The 22186-nt window shown below is 38.3% G+C and overlaps 1 protein-coding gene across 7 annotated transcripts in view; it reads right to left on the bottom strand.

Moving 5' to 3' along the window:
* Positions 1-22186, bottom strand: part of DIAPH2 (diaphanous related formin 2) — an 816328-nt gene that overhangs the window by 764669 nt on the left and 29473 nt on the right. For 2 of the 7 annotated variants that reach the window (XM_070605391.1, XM_070605394.1), the window contains exon 1: positions 3010-3150. The exons of the other annotated variants lie outside the window; for them this stretch is intronic. In XM_070605391.1, coding sequence (XP_070461492.1) covers positions 3010-3135 — 126 coding nt within the window. In that variant the 5' untranslated portion in view covers positions 3136-3150. Of the gene's footprint in view, positions 1-3009; positions 3151-22186 lie in introns of those variants that run through there. 7 annotated transcript variants of the gene reach the window in all.

Genomic DNA, 22186 nt, shown 5'->3' with positions numbered 1-22186 from the left:
TATCCCAGTTTAGATTCTGATTGCCAGCAAAAAGCCTCCTAATAATTACCTCTGCTTCCATTCTATTGCTAAAGTCGTCATTTTAAAGCAAACATCTGGTTCAAACCACCATCACCTCTTACCTAGATTTCCATACTAACCTCCTAACCTGCCTGTCTGCTTCCACCTTTACCCTCCTACAGTTAAACACATCAGATAAAGTGATACTGTTAAAACTGAAGTTAGATCATGTTACTCCTCTGCTCAAAACTTTCCAATGGCTATTTTCACTCTGAGTGAAAGTCAAAATCCTTACAATGGCCTACAAGGCCTTATTGATCTGCACACTCTCCATAACCCTTTGACCTCATCTCCTACTAGTGTCCCTTTCATTCACACAGCTCCAGTCATACTGACCACCCCACTGTTCCTCAATAAGCCAATCAGACACAGGCACTGGCCCTTCCCTCTGCCTGGAATGCTCGTTTCCATTATCCATATCCCTTACTCCATCATCCTCTTCCTTTGAGTTTTTGCTCAGTGAGGTCTACTCTGTGCATCCTATTTAAATGGAAACACTCACCTCCTCCATGCACTCCTGATCTGCTTTACCATGCTCTACTTTTCCTTTTTTCAATAGAATTTATCACATCTAACATAGTCTATAATTTACTTTATTATTATTATTATTGTCTGTTTCTCCCACCAAAATATGAGCTCCATGGCAACAGAGTTTGTGTCTATGCGGTTTAGGGATGTAGCCCGAATGCCTAGAGCAGTGCCTGGCACATGGACGCATAATAAACATTAGAAATGACTATCACATGCCCGTTCATATTCATGGCGCCTGACGACCTACTGAATAAAGACTAATATCCTTCATATGGTATTCAAAGCCCTGTAGGATTCAGCCCTAGGCTACCTACTCCTTCCCTTGTGATCCAAATGCTAGAGAAGACAACAATGGAAATCCTTTTCCCTTGCACGCCCCATATGTCCTGTTTGTGCACCCACTGTTCTCTCTATCTGGAATGCCCATCTAGCTAGACACATTCCTATTTCTAGAGCTTCCCTCGAGTTTACAGTTTGGTTATTGATAAACCAAATGTGAAGTCTTGGTCAAAAATAACACTAGAGGAGGATTATGCTGTGTTTAGTGTTTTCTTAAAGTTTTTTTCTTTTTTATCCAAACAGGCATCTTCAAGAATGATAGAGTACCCTAAGGCACATAGAAAATTATATTCACGTAAAAAATTATCCCAATTACTTGTGATAGAGTATCATAACGAAAAACACTCTGCTTCTGATTTCTTGATTTACAAGTTGCATTCAGCTACACAGTGTGTATCCCGTAAAACCATGAACATTAAACAAATATGGATATTTTTCTCATAGCTTTCCCTCATCTGCTTTCATAACTATCTTCTTGATACCATTACTTAGAATTCTTCTTTATAACTGTTCAGAAAAAAAGACACAAATGTGATCTACTGAAAATGAAAATACTTAAGGAGATTTGAAGAGTTTGAGTTTCAGAAGGGGTGACTTTTGGTCACTGTACATTAAACATACATTGAAATTATTGCATAAGGTACAATTAAACTACCTGCAATCAAAAATAAATTATTTCTGCCACATAACTGTCTTTAAATATTAGTCAAAAAAGAAAGATATAAAGGAGTTAAGAACAGTAACAAAGACAACACCTACAAGAAAATAGTTCAGAGAGCTATAAAGAGCTGTTTCTTTGACAAGATTATACCACAGTCATTTTTATATGACCTGACCTTTAAAACAGATTTTAAAATGGTTGTATTAAAATATATTCTCATTTATAATGATGTTCTACAGGGCCAAGCTCTCAAATTTTCTCTGAATGTAATTTATAGAGATGCATAGGTCTCTCTCTCACACCACATGCAAGCAGAAATTCCGGATTTCACTCCTGTGTACAGACTATAGAGCTACCACGGAGTTAAAAAAATAAACAATTTAAACATGACCAAAAAGAATCTTTATTAGAGTCACACCCCTGAATTAAAAGCACTGGTTAAAGTCATTTTAGTACGTTTTTATTGTGTAATTCTAACGATAATGGTCATTAGGATGAGGGCATATTGCACAAATAAGTACACTGACCATATATTTTCATTAAAATCAACTCTGGAAAAGCAATAAGCTTGTGTATTAGTCAAGCAATCAGAGTTTATTAAACTCCATTTATGATCAGTTATATTAAATATAACTTAGTGTAATATTATATGAGTATTGCATAATTATAAAAGTATCACTCTGGAATCTCAACCCCTTAAGAAAAAGAGAGATGGCTGATTTACTTATAAACGTTAATGCTGAATTTCTGATTGAAATGCAGAAGTCCTTATTGCAAGAAAATTAAGTTTTAATTTTCTCAATCAGGCAGAAATTAACAAAAACAGCAAGATGTAAAGATTCAACTCTCTTATGGCTAATGTTACATAGTTATACAATGTCTTAAAAACATCGTGCAATTACCCAAGTACCACAGAAATTGGACAACTAAATTGCATATAATTTAAAAGTTTCACCACCAACTCAAAAACTTAGTCACACTATTTGACTATTTTCTTCTCTTTTAGAGAAAACAAAGTTGGCCATCACAATAAAGATGAAAGTTCAATTATTTACCCAGCTTTCAGTTTCTTGGTTTCTAAGAAGGGCAGGGGCAATATTACACACACACAAAAACCATGTTCAATTCAACTGAACAAATATTTGAGCAGCTACTATGCAGCTGTTCAGTGCTGAGCCCTAGGAGTACAATCGTAAACAAGATAAGTACACGCTCTTCCTTTATGGAGGTCGCAGTCTAGTTGAAGATGAGAGGAATGAAAGAACGATCACAATAGAGAAATTCTGCGAGCTCTGATGGGATAGTACCCTCACAGAACCTCCATATACTTTCCACGTTAGAAAGGCCCTTAAGTAAAGCCATCCGTATCAACCGCTGACCCAGGTTTGAAATCTCTGGACGACCTCCCGGCCCAATACCTCGATCAGCAGCCGGCACAGAAGAAAACAGTCACACTTCAAAGGCCCGTCTTCCGGCTCCTCAGATCCTGTACTCACCCTGAACTTTACAGACCAGTAAGACCAAGCAAGACAACTGAAGGCCATTCTGTCACCTGGTAACCAAGCTGAACATTCCGTTCAGGCATTCCAATACTTTATTACATGGATTTTGTTGTTGTTGAGTACCTCTCAGTTGTGTTTATTTCACCAAAAAAGCTATATATAATCTGATTTTTAGAACTTAGATCAAGGTAGAGGTTTGATTCTAAGATGACAGGAGGAAAACAAATTTTGGCTTTCAAAGTCATTGAACTATTACTACTAGTATTTTAAATGGCTCTGAAATACTCTTTCACCTCCTTTCTAACGGTAAAGGTCAGTTTCAGACACCCCCATGTTATCTTAGGCACTGGAGTCTTCCATCACCATTAGTACTTATGAATGGATGACAGATCCATTGGCAGTGTGCTGGGCACTGGGATTTAAAGAGACAGGACCCTGCCCTCAAAGGGCAAAAGCCTAGTAGTTGAGGAGATGAAGTTACAGGCATTAAGCTCTGGTTCTCTACCTCACTTTGCTGCTGTTAGCATCTTAAACGGTCCATTTCATCATTTTATCTTTTTTATTTATTTATTTTGAGGAAGATCAGCCCTGAGCTAACATCTGCTGCCAATCCTCTTCTTTCTGCTGAGCAATACTGGCCCTAAGCTAACATCCATGCCCATCTTCCTCTACTTTATATGTGGGACGCCTGCCACAGCATGGCTTGATAAGCCATGTGTAGGTCCACACCCGGGATCTGAACCAGCAAACCCTGGGCTGCCAACGCGGAACATGCGAACTTAACTGCTATGCCACCAGGCTGGCCCCCATTTCATCATTTTAATAGACCAATATTTTTATCTATTTAACCATAAGGACACCATCTCAGAAGGACCATCAAATCAAAAGCCAATTTGAACCCACCAGAGTTCCTGGCTCTTACAAATCAAAATTCCTTCCAGCATTTTTATGACAAGAAAAAATTCTTTGGGGGTTTTTCTTCTCCAGATGCTCTTTCAAATTTAGAATAAACAAAATGTATATTGACCAGAAATCAAATATGACATCACAGTACAGGGCTTCAGTTTTCTTCAGGAAGCAAAAGACTATGTTACTTCACTGGCAAAGTTTCACAAATCTGTCATAACAAGATATGCTCAATCTTAAATTAATTGTCTTGCCATGAACTTCCATCTTTAACTGCCAAGAGGGGTGACTACGATACGGGAACCCAGCAGTCTCTTCTGTGTAACAAGCACGCTCAGCTTCAGGACGACGGGTGAAGTGTCCAGGAAATCTATGTTTGCCGCTTCAGTCTTAAAAAAGTTCACACTAATGAACTGGAAGAAGTCACTTACTACCTGAATTAATCAGAAACAACTGCAGGAATAATCCAGGTTTTTAAGAGCCACAACTTCTTCAGCAGTTATGGAAATCATGTTTATTTGCTTTGTACTAAACCATTTCAAACGGGAAAATTGTTTGGAGAAGAAAGTTCTCCTTTCTTAGTCTATGATTAAAAAACAACAAATGAAAAGAAAGCTAGCTTTACACAAACACAAAGCCTTCAAAACCGAGCACGGTATTTTGTACACAATAGATACTCTTAGATCAATGAGTTAGCCAAGTGGGGCTCAATATTTAATAAATTAGTTTTTATCTTCTCTAAAAAAAAAAGACAAATGTCTCAACTAAACGTTAATATGTTTGAGTACCCATTATATGCCCAGCAATTTATGGCACAGAAGAGTTTAAGATATGATTCTGCCCTTAGGCCATCTATAATCTAACCAGGGAGTGAAAACTAACCACATAAAAACAAATAGATAATCCAATGCTAAATTCTGAGATTCTGAGATTCCTCCTCCTCCCTAGGCATTCTCACATGTCCGTCTTATTATCTTCACAGCATTAACCACTATCCGAAATTACCCTGTTCACTTATTGATTTACTTATTTGTGTTCTAGTTTCTAGAAAACAAGTTCCCTAACAGCAGAGACCTTAATTTACCTGTCTTATTCATTTTTGGACCTCTAACACTTAGAACAGTAGCTAGCACATAATCTCTACTCAAGTATTTGGTGAATAAATTAATTTAAATACAAGAGGAATTCAGAGAAGAAACAGATACATATAGCTTCATTAAGAAACCATAAAGAATTGTACCCAAATTACTGAGTAGGATTTGAATAGTCAGAAAGAGGGGAAGAGAAGGATGTCAGACAGAAGGAGCAGGATTAACATTTACTTTAGGGAAGCAGCCTTACGAAACAAAGGGTTCAGGTTGAAGGGTATTAAATTTTGAATATGTAGGGTGGGGACAGTTTAGAGACAGTCTTGAAAACCACAAGGAGTAGTGTAGACTAAGTCTGACAACCGTTAAGAGTCCTTGAAAACACTAAGTCGGAAAGATATCTGCAGCCCTATGTTCGTTGCAGCATTATACACAACAGCCAAGACATGGAAACAACCTAGGTGCCCATCAATGGATGAATGGATAGAGAAGATGTGGTAGATATACACAATGGAATACTACTCAGCTATAAAAAAAAAAAATACGAAGTCTTGCCATTTGCGACAATATGGGTGAACCTTGAGGGCATCATGCTAAGCGAAATAAGGCAGCCAGAGAATGTCAAATACTATGTGATTTCACTCATAAGTGGAAGATAAAAACAACAACAAACGCATAGACAGAGATTAGACTGGTGGTTACCAGAGGGGAGGTGGGGAGGGAGGAAGGTGAAAGGGGTGATTAGGCACATGTGTGTGGTGATGGATGGTAATTAGCCTTTGGGTGGTGAACACGATGTAGTCTACACAGATATTGAAATACAATGTACACCTGAAATTTACATACCCTTATAAACCAATGCTACCTCAATAAAATAAATCAAATAAATAAATAGGAATTTTTAAAAAGAAAGAGTCCTTATGATTTCCTGATTCAGAGACAGACATGGAAAAGGTAGTATTTGAGAAAGATGACTTTGGGTGGTACGGGTCCACAATCTCTTATCTGAAATCCTTAAAGCCAGATGTGCTTTGGAATTCAGAGCATTTCATATTTTAGAAAGGAATATGGTATGTGTATCACAGATTACAAAATCCACCCAGCAGGATCTGGGGTAGCACCCAAAATCAAATGCATTCAAGGTTAGCAGTGAGACATGAATATTCCATAAAACAGGATAAAGACTACATACAACCTCAAGCCAGGTCGGGTTTTGTGTCTAAATGATAAAATTCTGCTTTCAGGTTTTAGAATTTCACAGAAGGGTTGTAGGCTGTAATATTCAGGCTAGATTGGAGAAGGAATCAAAGGCTCAAACAGATGGCTTGCAGAGATTGGCAAATTTGGTCTACTCTACTTAAATACTAGTTATCATTTACTGACCAAATATTACATACCAGGCACTATGCTAACAGCTTTCCATGCATTGCCTCATTTAAATCCTCACAGTACTCCTATCATATAGGAATTTACTGTTCTATTTTATAGTTCAGAAAATCAAGGTTTGCAGTCATTAAGTCATTTGCCTAAAGTCACAAAGAGAATCAATTACAGAGTTGGGGTTAGCATTTAGGTCCAAGTAGAATCCAAGCTCTAAAACCTCTATGCACATTCTGAAATCTGTCTGCAAGAGTCTTCAGCAGTAGGGCCGGCCCAGTGGCGTAGTGGTTAAGTTCCCGCGCTCCGCTTTGGTGCCCCAGGTTTTGCCAGTTCAGATCCTGGGCACGGACCTACACACTGCTCATCAAGCCATGCTATGGCAGCATCCCATGTACACAGAAGAGGAAGACTGGCACAGATGTTAGCTCAGGGACCATCTTCCTCAAGCCAAAAGAGGAAGATTGGCAACAAATGTTAGCTCAGGGCCAATCCTCCTCACCAAAAAAAGAGTCTTCATCAGTATAACCCTGGTTAGCAGAGCTCAAGCTCTTTTTCAATCTTGGCCTTTCCATGCGCTTTGCTTTGCTTCGAGCAGTCACTCCATACCTCCTCCTCCTTCATCTGGCCATCTCCTACTCATCCTTTCTGGTCTCAGCTGAGATTAAAGTTGCTCCTGTTATAGTCTCTCATGGTTCCTGAACTTCCTCTTTTGTAACACATTCCAACTATCAAATTCCCTATCAAGGTGGGGCTTCCTTGCTATACTGTCAACTCAACGTAGTAAGAACTAGGTCTCTCTTGGTCGCCACTGTGTCCTCAGTTTTTGCACTGTTTCTAGCACATAGTTAGCACTCCAACCTGCCATGATTGACTGAATTGGGATGGCAAAGGGAGGAGAGAGACAGAGAGAGATCCAGGTGTGAGGTGATAGGAGCTTAGACTAGGATGATAGCACTAGGAATAGAGAAGGCAGCTCCTACATATAATTCTGTTTAAAATTATGCTTGTTATTGAAGCAATGTACCCAGACATATGATTGTTGTTTGTATTAAATAGAGTGATTTAATATCTGTTGTTGTGATTACTATCTTCATACCACACAAATAACCTCTAAATAGCTATGATTATCACTCTGGAGATACTGCACCTCACAATAACTTGCCATGTATCTACTTGAAGTAGCTTTTATAAATAACCGCATCATTTAGTTTTCTGATGTAGCTGCAAAATTAATCTGACAAAACAAAATGATTCACTCCTTTAAAGATTCAAGAGTATAAATCGCCTAGAACTGAAAATTATACCTGAGTTGTAAATAAGGATTATTATAACATACTTTTTGTAGAAAAAGATACATAAAAGGCAACCAATGATTTAAGTTAATTTCACTATTAGTACTTTTAACTGTGGTATTCTTCAGTTTACAAACAATGCCCAATTGAGGAACGGGTTGTGGTCTAAAAAGTTCATTTGTTTGGCAGTTGTTTGGCTCCTGGAACAGAGGTTTCCAAAGTGAAAGTGGACAACTCTCTCCTCACAGAAAACAAAAATAGCTTATTTGGACTCGTACAGGAACGACATTTAAAATACCTAAAAACTGGGCCAGCCTGGCGGCATAGTGGTCGAGTTTGTGCACTCTGCTTCGGCGGCCTGGGGTTCATGGATTTGGATCCTGGACGTGGACCTACACATCGCTCATCAGCCATGCTCTGGTGGCATCCTATATACCAGATAGAGGAGGACTGGCACAGATGTTAACTCAGGGCCAATCTTTCTCACCAAAAAAATAAATAAATAAAATAAAATAATAAAAATAAAATAACTAAATATTATAATACATACTTACATAAAATCTTAAGCAAAACATGATTATATGTTAGGCAAAAATGATTTTAAAATTTCAGGAAACTTAAGAAGGATCTTTGAAAGAATTCAGGATTAACAAAAAGTTATTAAATTTTGTAAGCTTCATTTTTTTCCCCATTAGCTTCAGATTCTACGCTGAGTAGTGATAACTCCTTTTAAAGCTCTTGTTCCATACTGTTTGCTAGTTTTTTACTTAGCTGTAATTTGGATAAGAAATTCCATCTGAAAATAGTGATAGAAATTCTGTGCAAATAACACATAGAAAAATTTCATTTCTGTCACTGTGTTTTACAAATACTATCATAACAAAGTAACAGGTAGTTGTAAATTTTTGACTTTTTTATGATTTTAGGCAAAGCAGCAATTGTATTAGTGTTTATTCCGATAGAACTCAAATTTCTTCTACTCTAACACACAGTTTCCCACAATGGACTCTGCATGTATTTGAATTAACTGAGGTGGAGTAAGGACAGCAAGTCAACAAGCGCCTGTACTTAGCCTTCGAAGCCTTGCAGGTAGTGTGTAATCACCATATCAGTGAAACATAAAAGATGACTCACTGTATGTCCCCTCGCCTGCAAAGTTACAGGTAACTCAAGAACTAACGCAATGGCCCGCACACACGTACACATCAAAGCGGATGATTCGAACTTTCTTCTTCTTTTTTCAGTTTTGTGAAATCACAGAAATTTTTCAGTCAAAAGATTCTGATGTGGAAAACATGCTTTTTGTTTTCCTTTTCACCTAGACTTTAACACAACAGTGGTGTCTCCTATCCATCAATATATAGACCACACTTTGCGTAAAGCTGGAAAATACGAAGGGGCTATTAACCTCTTCTGCAATTCTTTAACTTTGCTGACACCCACAAAGGCTTCTGATCAGCAAAATCAAATCCTTTCTTGGGGGCTCCTAAAAACCAATGACAGATACATATACATGTCTGCACATAATGTGCCAGCCGTCTTAAACTTGCCAATAACACTCACAGTATGTATGAGAAGTGCTCTTCGATAAAACAGAGCAAGTCTAAGCTATGCAGGCTAATTTGAGAAGTTCTGAACTTATTTTAATAGCATTCGTTCAGGTTTCTATTTTCCTCACTGCTGAGTAATTTGGTTTTATAACAGTTTAGCCAATTAGGGTTTAGGAAGGTTGAAAAACTTTACTATGCAACTGACAGAAAGATTTACAATCAGTAGATCAGGGAAATATAAATATAGATGTGCTTAAACATTTATAGAGTTTCTCTTACTGTGTTGTCATGAGTTCTAGCACCAAATTAATGAGCCAGCACCGGAATCACAGCCAGGATTTTTACAAAATTCCTAAACTGAGTTCTCTTCAAGTACCAGTCTATTTGCTAATAATGTTATACTGATTTTAAACAAAATTACTTATTTAATGGCCATAATCAGTACTACTGAAGTTTTTGACATATATGGGCCCTTTATAGCCCTGATGGACCACCCAGACTCAGTTCTGCCATGATATTTTGCTATAGAGACAAAGTTCTCTATGATGGTTGAATTCCCAAGTCAGTTTACGAACTTATTTAATCTATACTACACCTTCGCATTAGCACTAGTAGGTAGCCTTCCAACTGCATCCTCCTTTGAAACACTTTCTGTAGAAAATACACATTTTAACTCAGGATATCAAAAACTTGGTTTTTCCTTTCTGCAGACAGGGGCAGCTACACTCGCAATGGTACATAAGGGAACAGAAGAGAGACAACTGGCTACTTATTCAGTTTAAGCATTCAGAGAGTAACACAAGAGGAGATCAAGCTCTTGGGGTGTCTGAACTGGGAAACAGAGGGCAATATATTCCTTCCATTAAAAAAATTGGCCTGGGTCTAAATCTTTTCACAAGGATTGCCTCTAGAGTACTTCCAGAGAATTGGCTCAAGAGTTTAAGTACAAACTTGATCTACCAAGTTGAAACGTCTCTCCATTTTCAGATATCCAATGGGTTGTGAGTATCTCAAATTTCACACTGTACACAACTACCTTCCTGAGTTTTTGAGATAGTGACCATTTATTTTAGGAAGACACTAGAATGACCTCTTCCCTCCCTACTAATACCATAGTGTAATGTGCTGAGAGGCAATTTCTTTCACATGAAGTGCAGAAAAGAGACTTTACATAGGCCCAAAGCTCCACGCAGTGACTCATCATGAGCATGTAAGCCATAGATATTGAAGGGGTGGCAAAGTTTTAAAACTTAAAAACTAATGAAGCATGATGTCAGTCACCACCAGCCAACAACGTTGAGTGCTTTCTGCAGCTAGAGTGTGCTTCAAAGAACCTGGAAACCCCACAAAAGTGGTCTTTTTCTACTCCTGGAGGGTATCTCTCTTGATGTCACTCCCAAAGTCTTAGTTTAAACCTTGATTATAGCATTTATCATGGTATATAATTTTCCACTATGAAGTATGAATTTCCTGAGGTAGGAACTGGCTCTTAAATAGTTTGGAGTATGTTATATAAATGAGTAAAAGATGGCCTCTGTAGGGACCGGCCCAGTGGCGTAGTGGTTAAGTTCATGTGTTCTGCTTCAGCAGCCCAGGGTTCACCGGTTCAGATCCCAGGCATGGACCTACACACTGCTTATCAAGCCATACTGAGGAGGCGTCCCACATATAAAGTGAAGGAAGATGGGCACAGATGTTAGCTCAGGGCCAATCCTCCTTAGCAAAAGGAGGAGGATTGGTGGCACATGTTAGCTCAGGGCTAATCTTCCTCAAAAAAAAAAAAAAGATGGCCTCTGTATATTGGCCCTATGCTGTTTACTTCTTCACAGCAGCTAAGACCCATTAAAAACCCACAGGTGGCAAACTGAAATTTCTACACATCCAATTGTTTTAAATATAGCCCAAATAAGCAGATTTTCAGGCATTTAGAACCTGTCTGGTTTGTATACACTGTGAAACTGCACCCAATATCTGCCAGCCAAAGATAAAATAAACCCTATAGCTATAAAAGACCCCAAGTGCTGCTGCCTTTGGAGCTCTCCAACCCAAAGACTCCCCATTGTGCCACTGAGGGACATCATCTAGACACATATGCTCCCTCTCTGATCCTCCTCACCCCTAGGACTTCCCTTGCCCTCCTCCTCTTCTGGGTAGCGGGCCCTGCTGTTGTCTCTGGAAAGTCGCAGGCTATGAGGGACTTCCCCAACACGCATATCTGTCAAAGCATCACCCGAGTAAAGCTCATTGGGTACTATTACCATCTCATGGTCTTCTCTTTTTCCTTGATCAGTACCAAAATTCCTCAGACTCACTATGCAATACCTAGCTAATGGCCCTTGGAGCAGCCACTCATTTACTGAATGAATTACTGGAAGCTGGTAATTTCTCAATTTAAATAGGATCTCTCTCTGATTTGATAATAGCCCTTCCCACCACTGGGCAGTCCATCACATACAGAACCTCTGTGACAGAACACTGGTGGACACAAAACTGAAATGGTAAGAGAGGAGAAGGGCTAGGTAGCAATAATATGGATGCCAACAACAAAAGTATAATTGTAATTATCATTTATTTAAGGTTAACTATGTTCTAGGTACCATACTGAGTGCTTTTACATTTATTTTAAGATTTCATTTATGCAACAACCCTTAAAGTATATTGCATTTTTTATACCCATTTTACAGATGGGGAACCTGAGGCTCATAGATATAATGTAACTTAATCTTGGCTCATAGCTGGTAAAAGATGGAAGCGAGATAATCCAGGTTTATTATTCTACAAAGGCAATGCTCTTAAACAATATCCCACATCAAAGAAAGAGTAACTAAGAAATCAATGACAGCTCAAGAAATATCAGTAGCCAAAGAAAAACTGGGACTGATCTTAACAAAGAGCATATAATAGGCATTTAGGGATACCACAGGCAATTCAGCTAGAGGGCAAGGGGGTGAGGGGTAAGGACGTTAGTAATAAAAGAGAACAACATAGAAGAATTTTCAAACCAAGAAAATAAATCTACAGAGAAAAATCCAGATTAGCAAAGAATTAACATCACCCTAAAAAAGTGAAATTAACAGTTAACCTTCAAAATACAGTCATAACATTTACCTAAAGATATTATAAAATATACCTGTAATCTCTATGGTTCCCACTGACCATCCCGACTAGCTGATTAGGTTTTCCCATATCCCTACCCATGAGGCCAGCAAAAAGTGTGTATGTTGGTGGGGGGGGGAGAATCTTTCCAGAAGGCATTAGTACACTTTCACAACTCTGGAACACAAACATTCAGAGGCCATGGGGGTTTGTTTGGAAAGTAACCTGCCACCACTGCCCTCACCCAAGTTGACTAGTTACTGGTTAGGTGGTGGAATAGGAAGTTTGCTTTAAAACTCAATGTTTAAATACATTGGAAGTATAAAATTTCATCTGAACTTTCATAAAAACACAAATTAGAAACCAAAGAAAGGGATGTCTGGGTCTCTTTTCCTCTTCTAGGATATATGGCTTCAAATTCTCTCTCTGAATCAAACGGCCACAGCTCACAGAGCAATATTTAAATCCTGAGCCTATTACTGCTCCAGCTAGACAGCAACAAGTCCAAGAAATCCAAGGGAGGGAGGGAGGGAGGGTGGGAAAAGGGGAGAGAGGGGAAGGAGAGGAGGAAAAAGAAAGAGAGAGGGGGAGGGAGGGAGAGGTACAGGGAGAGGGACGAAGGGAATAAATGAACAAGAATCTCTTTAATTGCCAAATTGTAGAGGTAAATACCTAACAAGGAATGGTGCTAATTAATCATTTGTATACTAAAAAGAAAAAAACAAAACAAAGAAAAATTAGACCTGAAGAGAGATCACTACTATTGGTACTACTAATTAAGATACACGGAGCACCTACATTGTGCCGAGCACTGTTCTTAGTGCTTTGGTTTAGTTAATCAATCCCCACAACGAACCTGTAATGCAGATATTATTATTATCCCCACTTTACTGATTAGAAAACCAAGGCACACAGAGGTTAAACAAAAGCATTTCATAGTATTCTCTGACTAGCATGTAGTATCACCACGCCAGCTAATAACACACCTTCACAAAGCAATGAGCAAACACAGGACTATGGCATGGTGTGATCCATCATAGTACAGATGGAGGCATCTCAACATATTCCATAGTTCCCTTGGCTGAAAACCAACAAAAGTTTTTAACCTGACATCATAGATTCATAGACCATTTACATAGTTTACTTTCAGAATTCAAGCAAGAGCTAGAGAGCACAAAGGTCACGTGCCTTCCAGATCACTCACATGAACTCAGCTTGTCTGACTTAGCTTGTGTATAAAAGCTGTTGAATTTATTTTCTGACACCAATAACACACAGACCTTTTCAGGCATTCAACAGTCAGCACTTGACTGACCAACTGTAAAATACAAAATAGTAAGTCACAAAACGCACTCTCAAGAGCATATACTAGAAGATTTTCCCCATGGTATTTGCATTTAAAAAATAGAGAAGGAAAATGTCATGAAAGAAATGTTGATGATTTCTGTAAGATGACGTCTTAGCTTGGATTTGCATTAAAAATGTTTATTCTCTTTATTTAAATACATGCGAAAAAATTAGGTACTCCCATCCTACATAATAAATCACAAAACAAAAATTAAAAACCTTCCCAGTTTCTGGTTTCAGCTACCCAAATTTAGTTACAGCAACATACAAAATGAGTATATTAACTTAATCACTCAAGGACTTGACGATTTCAGCATAAGCTTTGGAGACAGCCAACGATGACGAATTCATTCTCTTTGACCTAGCTTTGTCAAACAGAAGCTTCCCTTAAATTCCAGAAAGAAGGTAGAACCACAAACTTAACAGTCTTACTAAATGAAATCAAGAGGGGAAAACCAGTATAAAATGAGGTCATATGTTTAACATACTACTAATCTCTACATCCAATATATTTTAACTAAATCATTATAGGGTATGGTTTCAAGGAGGGGAAAACCTGGAACCGAAACAAATCAGAAAGGACTACTTCAGAAATATCCATTTATAACTCAGTGGTTTGCTGTAAGCCTTCTAGAAGTACATTTATCACCAGTAAAATCTGTCAAATTGACGGGAAGTTTTCTGCCAAAACCCATGTTGATATGACCGTACAGCACAAATGTAACATAAGTTCTTCACGAACAGTGACTTGGATTTTCTTCTGCCTTCCCTCTCCCTGCCAGCAGGACCAATGAAAATGTTCCACCTTAAAGAATATACAAGGTTATACCAATAAAAGAATCCCTAAAGTATATTATGCATTTAAGATATTCTAAAAAGCTTTTATCTAAATTTTTACAATAATCAAGAATGAAAATAAGTATCTTAAATATGGCACGACAAGGCAAAACCTAGATGGCTGCTTACTGGAGAGAGGATGAGAAGTATGCTCTCACTATCTCTTCAAGCATAAGTGACAAACTGAAAGGTTCTCATTAGCACTAAAACTCTGTTTCTCTGCTATATTTCTAGTAAAAATATGATATATGCTTGAGCTGGAGACTTTGATACGTGAACCCGGAAGGATGAAATTCTGACCCACGCTGGAAAGTGTGTTGTAATAAACAACTAGAAAGGAACAGAGATATCACATGACCAGGAGGAGAACGTTAGGAGGGAAAATGTTTGGAAACTGGAAGAAGTTATATGTACGCAATTTTTATGAACCAACCAAGTTCAGTAGAGGAAGGAATTGCCAAATAACTATTGACCAAAATAAAGGGAGACTGTTAGATTGACGTTAAGATAATCGTTAAGTAGGCACTTTCAACCTAAATCCAAGAGATTATACCTAGAGACTATGTAAAAACGTTGCAGGGGGTTGGTTAACGTTCAGCCAAGACTGACCAGGTGCTGGGGCAGGAAGGGGGGGTGCAAGAGATAGCAAAAGAGAACCATAAAAATCTCAATCACCTTAATTAGTTATGTCAAATTGTTTTTTTTAAAAAATGTGTTTAGGACTTCCACTTCTGCCCAGATTTACCACCCCGCCTGAAACAACCAAAAAAAAACCAAACATAAATATTTCAAACAATAGTTTTCAAGATGCTGGACATTAGGCAACAAAGTCCAGTGATGCCTGAAAGACAGTAAACAAAAGAGGCAAGCCCTAAAGTTGCCCCAGCACACTGCCCTGACAGAGTGTCCAGTCGTGGCTCAGCAAGGGGACCCAGGCAGAGCTCTGCAGTCTACCTGAGTTGAGAAGCTGAGAATCCAGGGAGACCAGGCTGCTGGAGTTCACAAAGCAGAGTGCCAGAAAAGCAAAAGCTACACAGAGAGAGAACTCTGGAGACCTGCAGAGATCCACCCTGCATATTCAGCAGAGTGTTGATTGGTGCGTGTGTGCAAGGAGACTACCCTAGGCTGGGGAAAGAAAGAACCACTCAAATGGCTTAGAGAGAGGACACTGCCTGGCACTGACACAAAGCTGGGAATAAAACCTGTTTCTACTAGCCAGACTGGAAAAATCTCATAATTAATGAGGCATTGGGTAGAGCTCTCAGAAGGCTCTTGCCTTAGTAGTAAGGGAATAATTAGCCCTAAACTAAACCTTGCCCTTGTCTTGCCAAACAAATCTTAAAAGCAAGACCCAAAAAGATCAACTTGTTTCCAAGTAACTTAACTGCATCCCAGAACAACGCTCTAGAATAATTATAGGAATCCAAAAATATCCATGACCTAATAGGGCAGAATTCACAAAATCCAGCATCTAATCAAAGATTGCCAGGCATGCAAAAAAGCACAAATATATGACCCATAATAAACAGAAAAAGAAACCAATCAATCAGAACTGACAGAGACATTAAAATTAACAGACGAGGATATTAAAAGTTATTTTCAACTTGTATTCCATATATTTAAAAAGCTAAGTAGAGACATGGTAGATATAGAAAAGACCCAAATTGAACCTCTAGAGATGAAAATTACACAATGTTGGAGCAGAAAAATTCACTGGATAGGATTCACGGCAAATTAGACATTGCAGTAGGAAAGATTAGTGCACTTGTAGACATATGCTGTTGAAACTACCCAAAATGAAACAGAGGGAAAGGGAAACAAATCAAAATGAAAAGAGCATCACTAATATGGGGGATAATTTCAACCGACCAACTGACCCAAAGAAAAGAGAATGGGAGAATAACAAATATTTAAAGGTACAATGGCCGAAAATGTTACAAATGTGTTTAAAAAAAAAAAACTATAAACCCACTGATCCAAAAAGCCCAAAGAACCCCAGCACAAAAAAACAGGAAGAAAACTACACCAAGGCACATCTTAATCAAATTACTGAAAACTAGTGATAAAAAGAAAATATTAAAAGCAGCCAGAGGAAAAACAAGACATGCTATGCAAAAGGACAGAAGAAGATAAACCAGGTTAACACAAGTCAAACAATGGCTAGAGTGGCTAGATTAATTTCAGACAAAGTGGCTCTCACAGTAAAAAATATTACCAGGGATAAAAAAGGTCATATCGTAATGATAAAGGGGTCAATTAATCAGGAGAATATAACAATTCTAAATGTGTATGCCGGTAATAACAGAGCTGCAAAATACATGAAACAGAAACTGATAGAACCACAAGGAGAAACAGAAAAATCCACAATTGCAGTCAGAGACTTCAATTCCCCCTCTCAATAACTGATAGAATGAGTAGACAGAAAGTCAGCAGGAATAGAGAGGACTTGAACACCATTATCAATTAACCTGATTAGATCGGCATTTTCAGAACATTTCACCCAACAACAGCAGAATACACATTCTTCTCAAGTGCACGTGGTATATTTACCACAAAACAAAGTCTCAATAAATTTCAAAGTATTCACATCATACAAAGTAAATTCTCTGACCACGGTGAAATTACATTAGAAATCGAAACCAAAAGATTTCTGGAAATTCTCCAAATATTTGGAAAGAAAGATACTTCTAAATAACAGATGAGTCAAAGAAGAAAGCAAAAGAAATTAGAAAGTATTTTGAACTAAAGGAAAATAAAATCACAACATATCAGAATTTGCGGAATGCCACGAAAGCAGTAATTAGGGGGAAATTTATAACAAAAATGTCTACAGTCGAAAATAAGAGTTCTCAAATCAATGACCTTAGCTGCCACCTTAAGCAAATAGAAAAAGAAAAGCAATGAAACCCAAAGCAAGTAGAAGAAAGGAAATCACAAAAGTCAAAAGGGAAATCAATAAAATAGAAAAACAATATAGAAAAATCAATAAAACCAAAAGTTGTTTCTTTAAGAAGATCCACAAAACTGATTAAAAAAAGAGAGAGACAAGACCCAACACTATGGCTTCACTGGCGTCCTCTACCAAAATCAATTGTGTAGAAACGCTTTCAGAAAACTGAAGAAAATGTAAACGTTTCTTAGTTTGAGGATGGGGATGAGGGGAGAAAGGAGGGATTCCCAAGGGGCATAACTCTTTTGGTGGGGATGGCTATGTTCACTATCTTAATTGTGGTGATGGTTTCATGGGCGCACACATATGCAAAACTTAGCAAGCTGTACGTTTTAAATACATGTGGCTTCACATATCTCAATTATGCTTCAATAAAGCTGTTTAAATAGATTGATAGATAGAATAGACAGACAGATAAATGACTATATACCAGTAACCAACTTATCTCCATTTACAAAGTATAAAAGTAAAATAACACGACTGAATTGATTCGTTAATATAGTAGAATATATATATTCAAATCACTCGTTCCCTTTCAAAAACTGTAAACTCTGATTACCATTGTAGGCCCTCAAATATATGCTAGACTCAAAGCAAAATGTGACCTTGAAAGTGGCTTTCTCATGTCTCTTAAAAACTAGTTCTGAATACAGTTCCCAAACATTTCAAAAGCATTTTGAGAAATGGTAGCAGCATCATTACAAAATACAAACAAAACCTCTGTCACCCAGGGCAACTATATTGAAGGGACAATTGACCATATTTACAAGAGTTTGTGGGTTTATTATTTTATAACCTTAGTTTCACATCTGTAATCCGAGATTTTTTAACACTGTGGCAAAATAAGTTTTATCCTCTAACCAGAGGACTAAAAGACCCAGTTCAGAAGAAAGGTACTCAAAATACATAAAAGGGTTTAGGTTGTGCCTTTTGTTTTGAAGCCATCTCATGAGCCCAAAAAAAAAAAAAAGATTAATCCAAAAGTAAAGAATACAATGCAGGCATCTTATGCTTATGCTATTACATCTATGAAATAATTTCTATGATAAGACTCCTACTTTTGGCTACGTTTAAATATACATTGAGGAGCAATTACTCACTCATACCCTAATCTTTTCTCAATACTCAAACATGAAGACACTCATTCTAAATTACATGTAAAATTTCTTGCAAAACACTCTAGTTTAGGTCATTGAAGCTTAAAATAGAAATAAACATGAGGCAAAGCATCACATTACATCTTGTGCATGCCCCACTTCCTCTTAACTATGACTGCTTAACTCCAATGATGACAGAGAATAAATCTTCACTGTTTAATCAATATTGTCATGTGAAAGCATATATAATCAAGCCATAATAAGTGAAATATTGCAAGAAGTGTCCCTAGAGTGTGACTTTCAGTGAGTCTTGGCTCCATTAATAGCTTGCATCATAAGTCAATAATTGTTGCCGAGTCAAAATCTTTGTTCTGAAATTCACCTTCAACTGTAAGACTAAAGTGCTGCACAAAAATGAAGGATCTGAAGAAATGCTTTGCTTTCTAGATTTTTTTTTGTCTTAAAAAGCAATCAAATGACTATCAGAAATAAACTACATGCAAGTCTTAAGATTTACATTATGTATTTTTTTTAAAGTGCAGTATACATTTATCCTGTAAGAATGCAATCCAAGTTTTAGTGTAGTGATTTTTTTTTAAAAACATACAGAACTTTCCACTTCACTATTTAACCATTCATGGCACTTAAGAAAAGTCAGAAATGATCTCTTGTTTAATAACAACATGCTTCTCAAAAAGAGTTACCTAATATCACAAATTGATTAATCTACTTGAAATCACACTATTTTTAATGCTTAAACATAAAAATACACAAGCACGTGTGCATATGGGTACACACACACAGAGACACATACAGAGTTTGGGGTTTAGAGAACTTTTGTGGCTCATCTCTTCTGACATGAAGTTCCAAATGATTTTGCCTAGATTTTATGCAATATTCTAGGCAAAATTCTTCAAGCAAAATAAACTTGCCAAATCAAAACATAATTATCAATCATCATTGAAAAAGAACACTGATGCAATTTATTTCTTTACTAATTCATTCATTTTATATTTAATGAATACTTGCCAAAATGCCAGACACTATGGTAAGGTGCTAGAGACAAAATGGTGAGCAAAAAAAAGAAACATGATCCATGCTTTCATATAGCTCACAAGCTAGTGGGAAAGACAGACATTAAAAAATCACATGCACAAACTTACGATAAGAGCTATGAAGGAGAAATACATATGCTGTGAAAACATGCAATGGGAGGAAATTATTGAGTCAATGAGGTGATGAGAGATAACAGAGCTGAGATCTTAAGGAAGACTAGAGGTTAATTAGAAAACAGTGGGAGCCGTAGGAACAGCCTACGCAAAATTCTCGATGCAGCCACTTTGGAAGACAGTTTAGCAGTTTCTTACAAAACTAAACATAACGAGCTCCTTAGGAGAGTGACATCAGCATCATTGCAGACTGAGCTCTCCCCTTAGATTGTCCCCTAGAAGAAACAACAAAAAGGGCTGGCCCGGTGGCACAGCAGTTAAGTTCACACGTTCTGCTTCGGTGGCCCGGGGTTCACCAGTTCGGATCCCAGGTGCAGACATGGCACCGCTTGGCAAAGCCATGCTGTGGTAGGTGTCCCACATATAAAGTAGAGGAAGATGGGCATGGATGTTAGCTCAGGGCCAGTCTTCCTCAGCAGAAAGAGGAGGATTGGCAGCAGTTAGCTCAGGGCTAATCTTCCTCAAAAAAAAAAAACAACAACAAAAAGGACATTCATACACCAACAGAGGACAGTCACACAACACAAAAGATGTCTGAGAGACCCACACAGCCATACATCTGAGGGTGGAGGAGCTGGACCCCCAGAGGAAGTGGAAAGAGGTAAGAGGAATCTTCTCTTCCTCCTGAATGGTGGCCACCCTGGGACTGCACGTGGCTGAGAGGAAGAGGGGGAGGGGCGGCCCTCCATGGGAACACCATCTTTCTTTGAGTTCCCTCACGGCCCGTGGGAAAGCCCCACACAGAGGTAACTAAGCTATTGCAGGGGTGTCTTCATCAAGCTGGCATCCCAGGAGAGCAGATACTGAGGAACCAGTGAGAGCACACAGGGGATCACACAGGCGCAAGAAAGCACCCCACTCCCCATCTGTCACGCCAGTTCAGCAGATCAGCCAGAGCACCGCATAGACAGAAAAGCAGCCACCAGCTGGAGGGATTGCACAGGCAAAATAAAGCGCCTCGTCCCCCGCCCAGTGCTCCAGTTCAGCTGGTCCACGAGAGCACTGCACAGACAGAAAAGCAGGCAGCTGGAGTGAGGGAGCTACACATCACAGTAGGCTCAGAATACACAGCTTCTGACCCCCAAACAGAGGCGGCAGGTGGAAGTTATGAACAGATACTATCACTATGCAGAGGCACAAATCCATGCCATCAAGAGGTATGAAAAAAAATATGAACTCTCCAGACCAGAAGGAAAATGACAAGTACCCAGAAATCAATCCTGAAGGCACAGAAATTTATAATCTAAATGACAGAGGATTCAAAATAGCTATCATAAAAAAACTTAATGAGTTACAAGAAAATACAGATAGTTAACGAAATCTGGAACTTCTTCACAAAAGAGATTGACACTACAAAGGAAAACCAGTCAGAAATGTTGGAGATAAAAACCACAATGGATGGGGCCGGCCCCGTGGCCAAGTGGTTAAGTTCGCGCGCTCCGCTGCAGGCAGCCCAGGGTTTTGTGGGTTTGAATCCTGGGTGCGGACATGGCACCTCTCATTGAGCCACGCTGAGGCGGCGTCCCACATACCACACAGAAGGACCCACAACTAAGAATATACAACTATGTACCTGGGGGCTTTGGGGAGAAAAAGGAAAACATAAAATCTTTAAAAAAAATTTAAAAAAAAAAACCCACAATGGATGAGATAAAGAAAAATCTGGACTCCCTAAAAAATAGAGGTGATTTATGGAGGACAGAATTAGCAATTTAGAGGACAGAAATATAGAAATGCTTCCAATGGAAGAGGAGACAGAACTAAGACTAAAAAGAAATGAAGAAATTCTCCAAGAAATATCTGACTCAATTAGAAAATACAACATAAGGATTTAAGGTATTCCAGAGGGAGAAGAAAAGGAAAATGGAGAAGAAAGCTTGTTCAAAGAAATAATAACTGAGAACTTCCCAAACCTCAGGAAAGAGCTGGAAATACAAGTGAAAGAAGGCAATAATCTCCTAAGTTTATCAATGTAAAAAGACCTTCTCCAAGGCATATAGTAGCAAAGCTGGCAAAAGTCAATGACAAAGAAAAAATATTAAGGGCAGCAAGGCAGAAGAAATTAACCTACAAAGGAATCCCTATCAGGCTTTCAACGGATTTCTCAGCAGACACAGGCTAGGAGAGAGTGGAATGATATCGTCAAAATTCTGAAAGACAAAAACATTCAGCCAAGAATATTATATCCAGAAAAAAATATCCTTCAGATATGATGGAGAAATAAAAACTTACCCAGATAAACAAAACCTAAGGGAGTTCATTGCCACAAGACCCCCTACAAGAAATCCTCAAGAAGGCCCTCATAACCTGAAAAAAAAAAA

The sequence above is a fragment of the Equus przewalskii genome, chromosome X, assembly GCF_037783145.1.
Source record: "Equus przewalskii isolate Varuska chromosome X, EquPr2, whole genome shotgun sequence".
In the NCBI taxonomy this organism is placed as follows: Eukaryota; Metazoa; Chordata; class Mammalia; order Perissodactyla; family Equidae; genus Equus; species Equus przewalskii.
The sequence above is the reverse complement of the archived record's forward strand: the minus strand, read 5'-3'. Positions and strand labels throughout refer to the sequence as shown.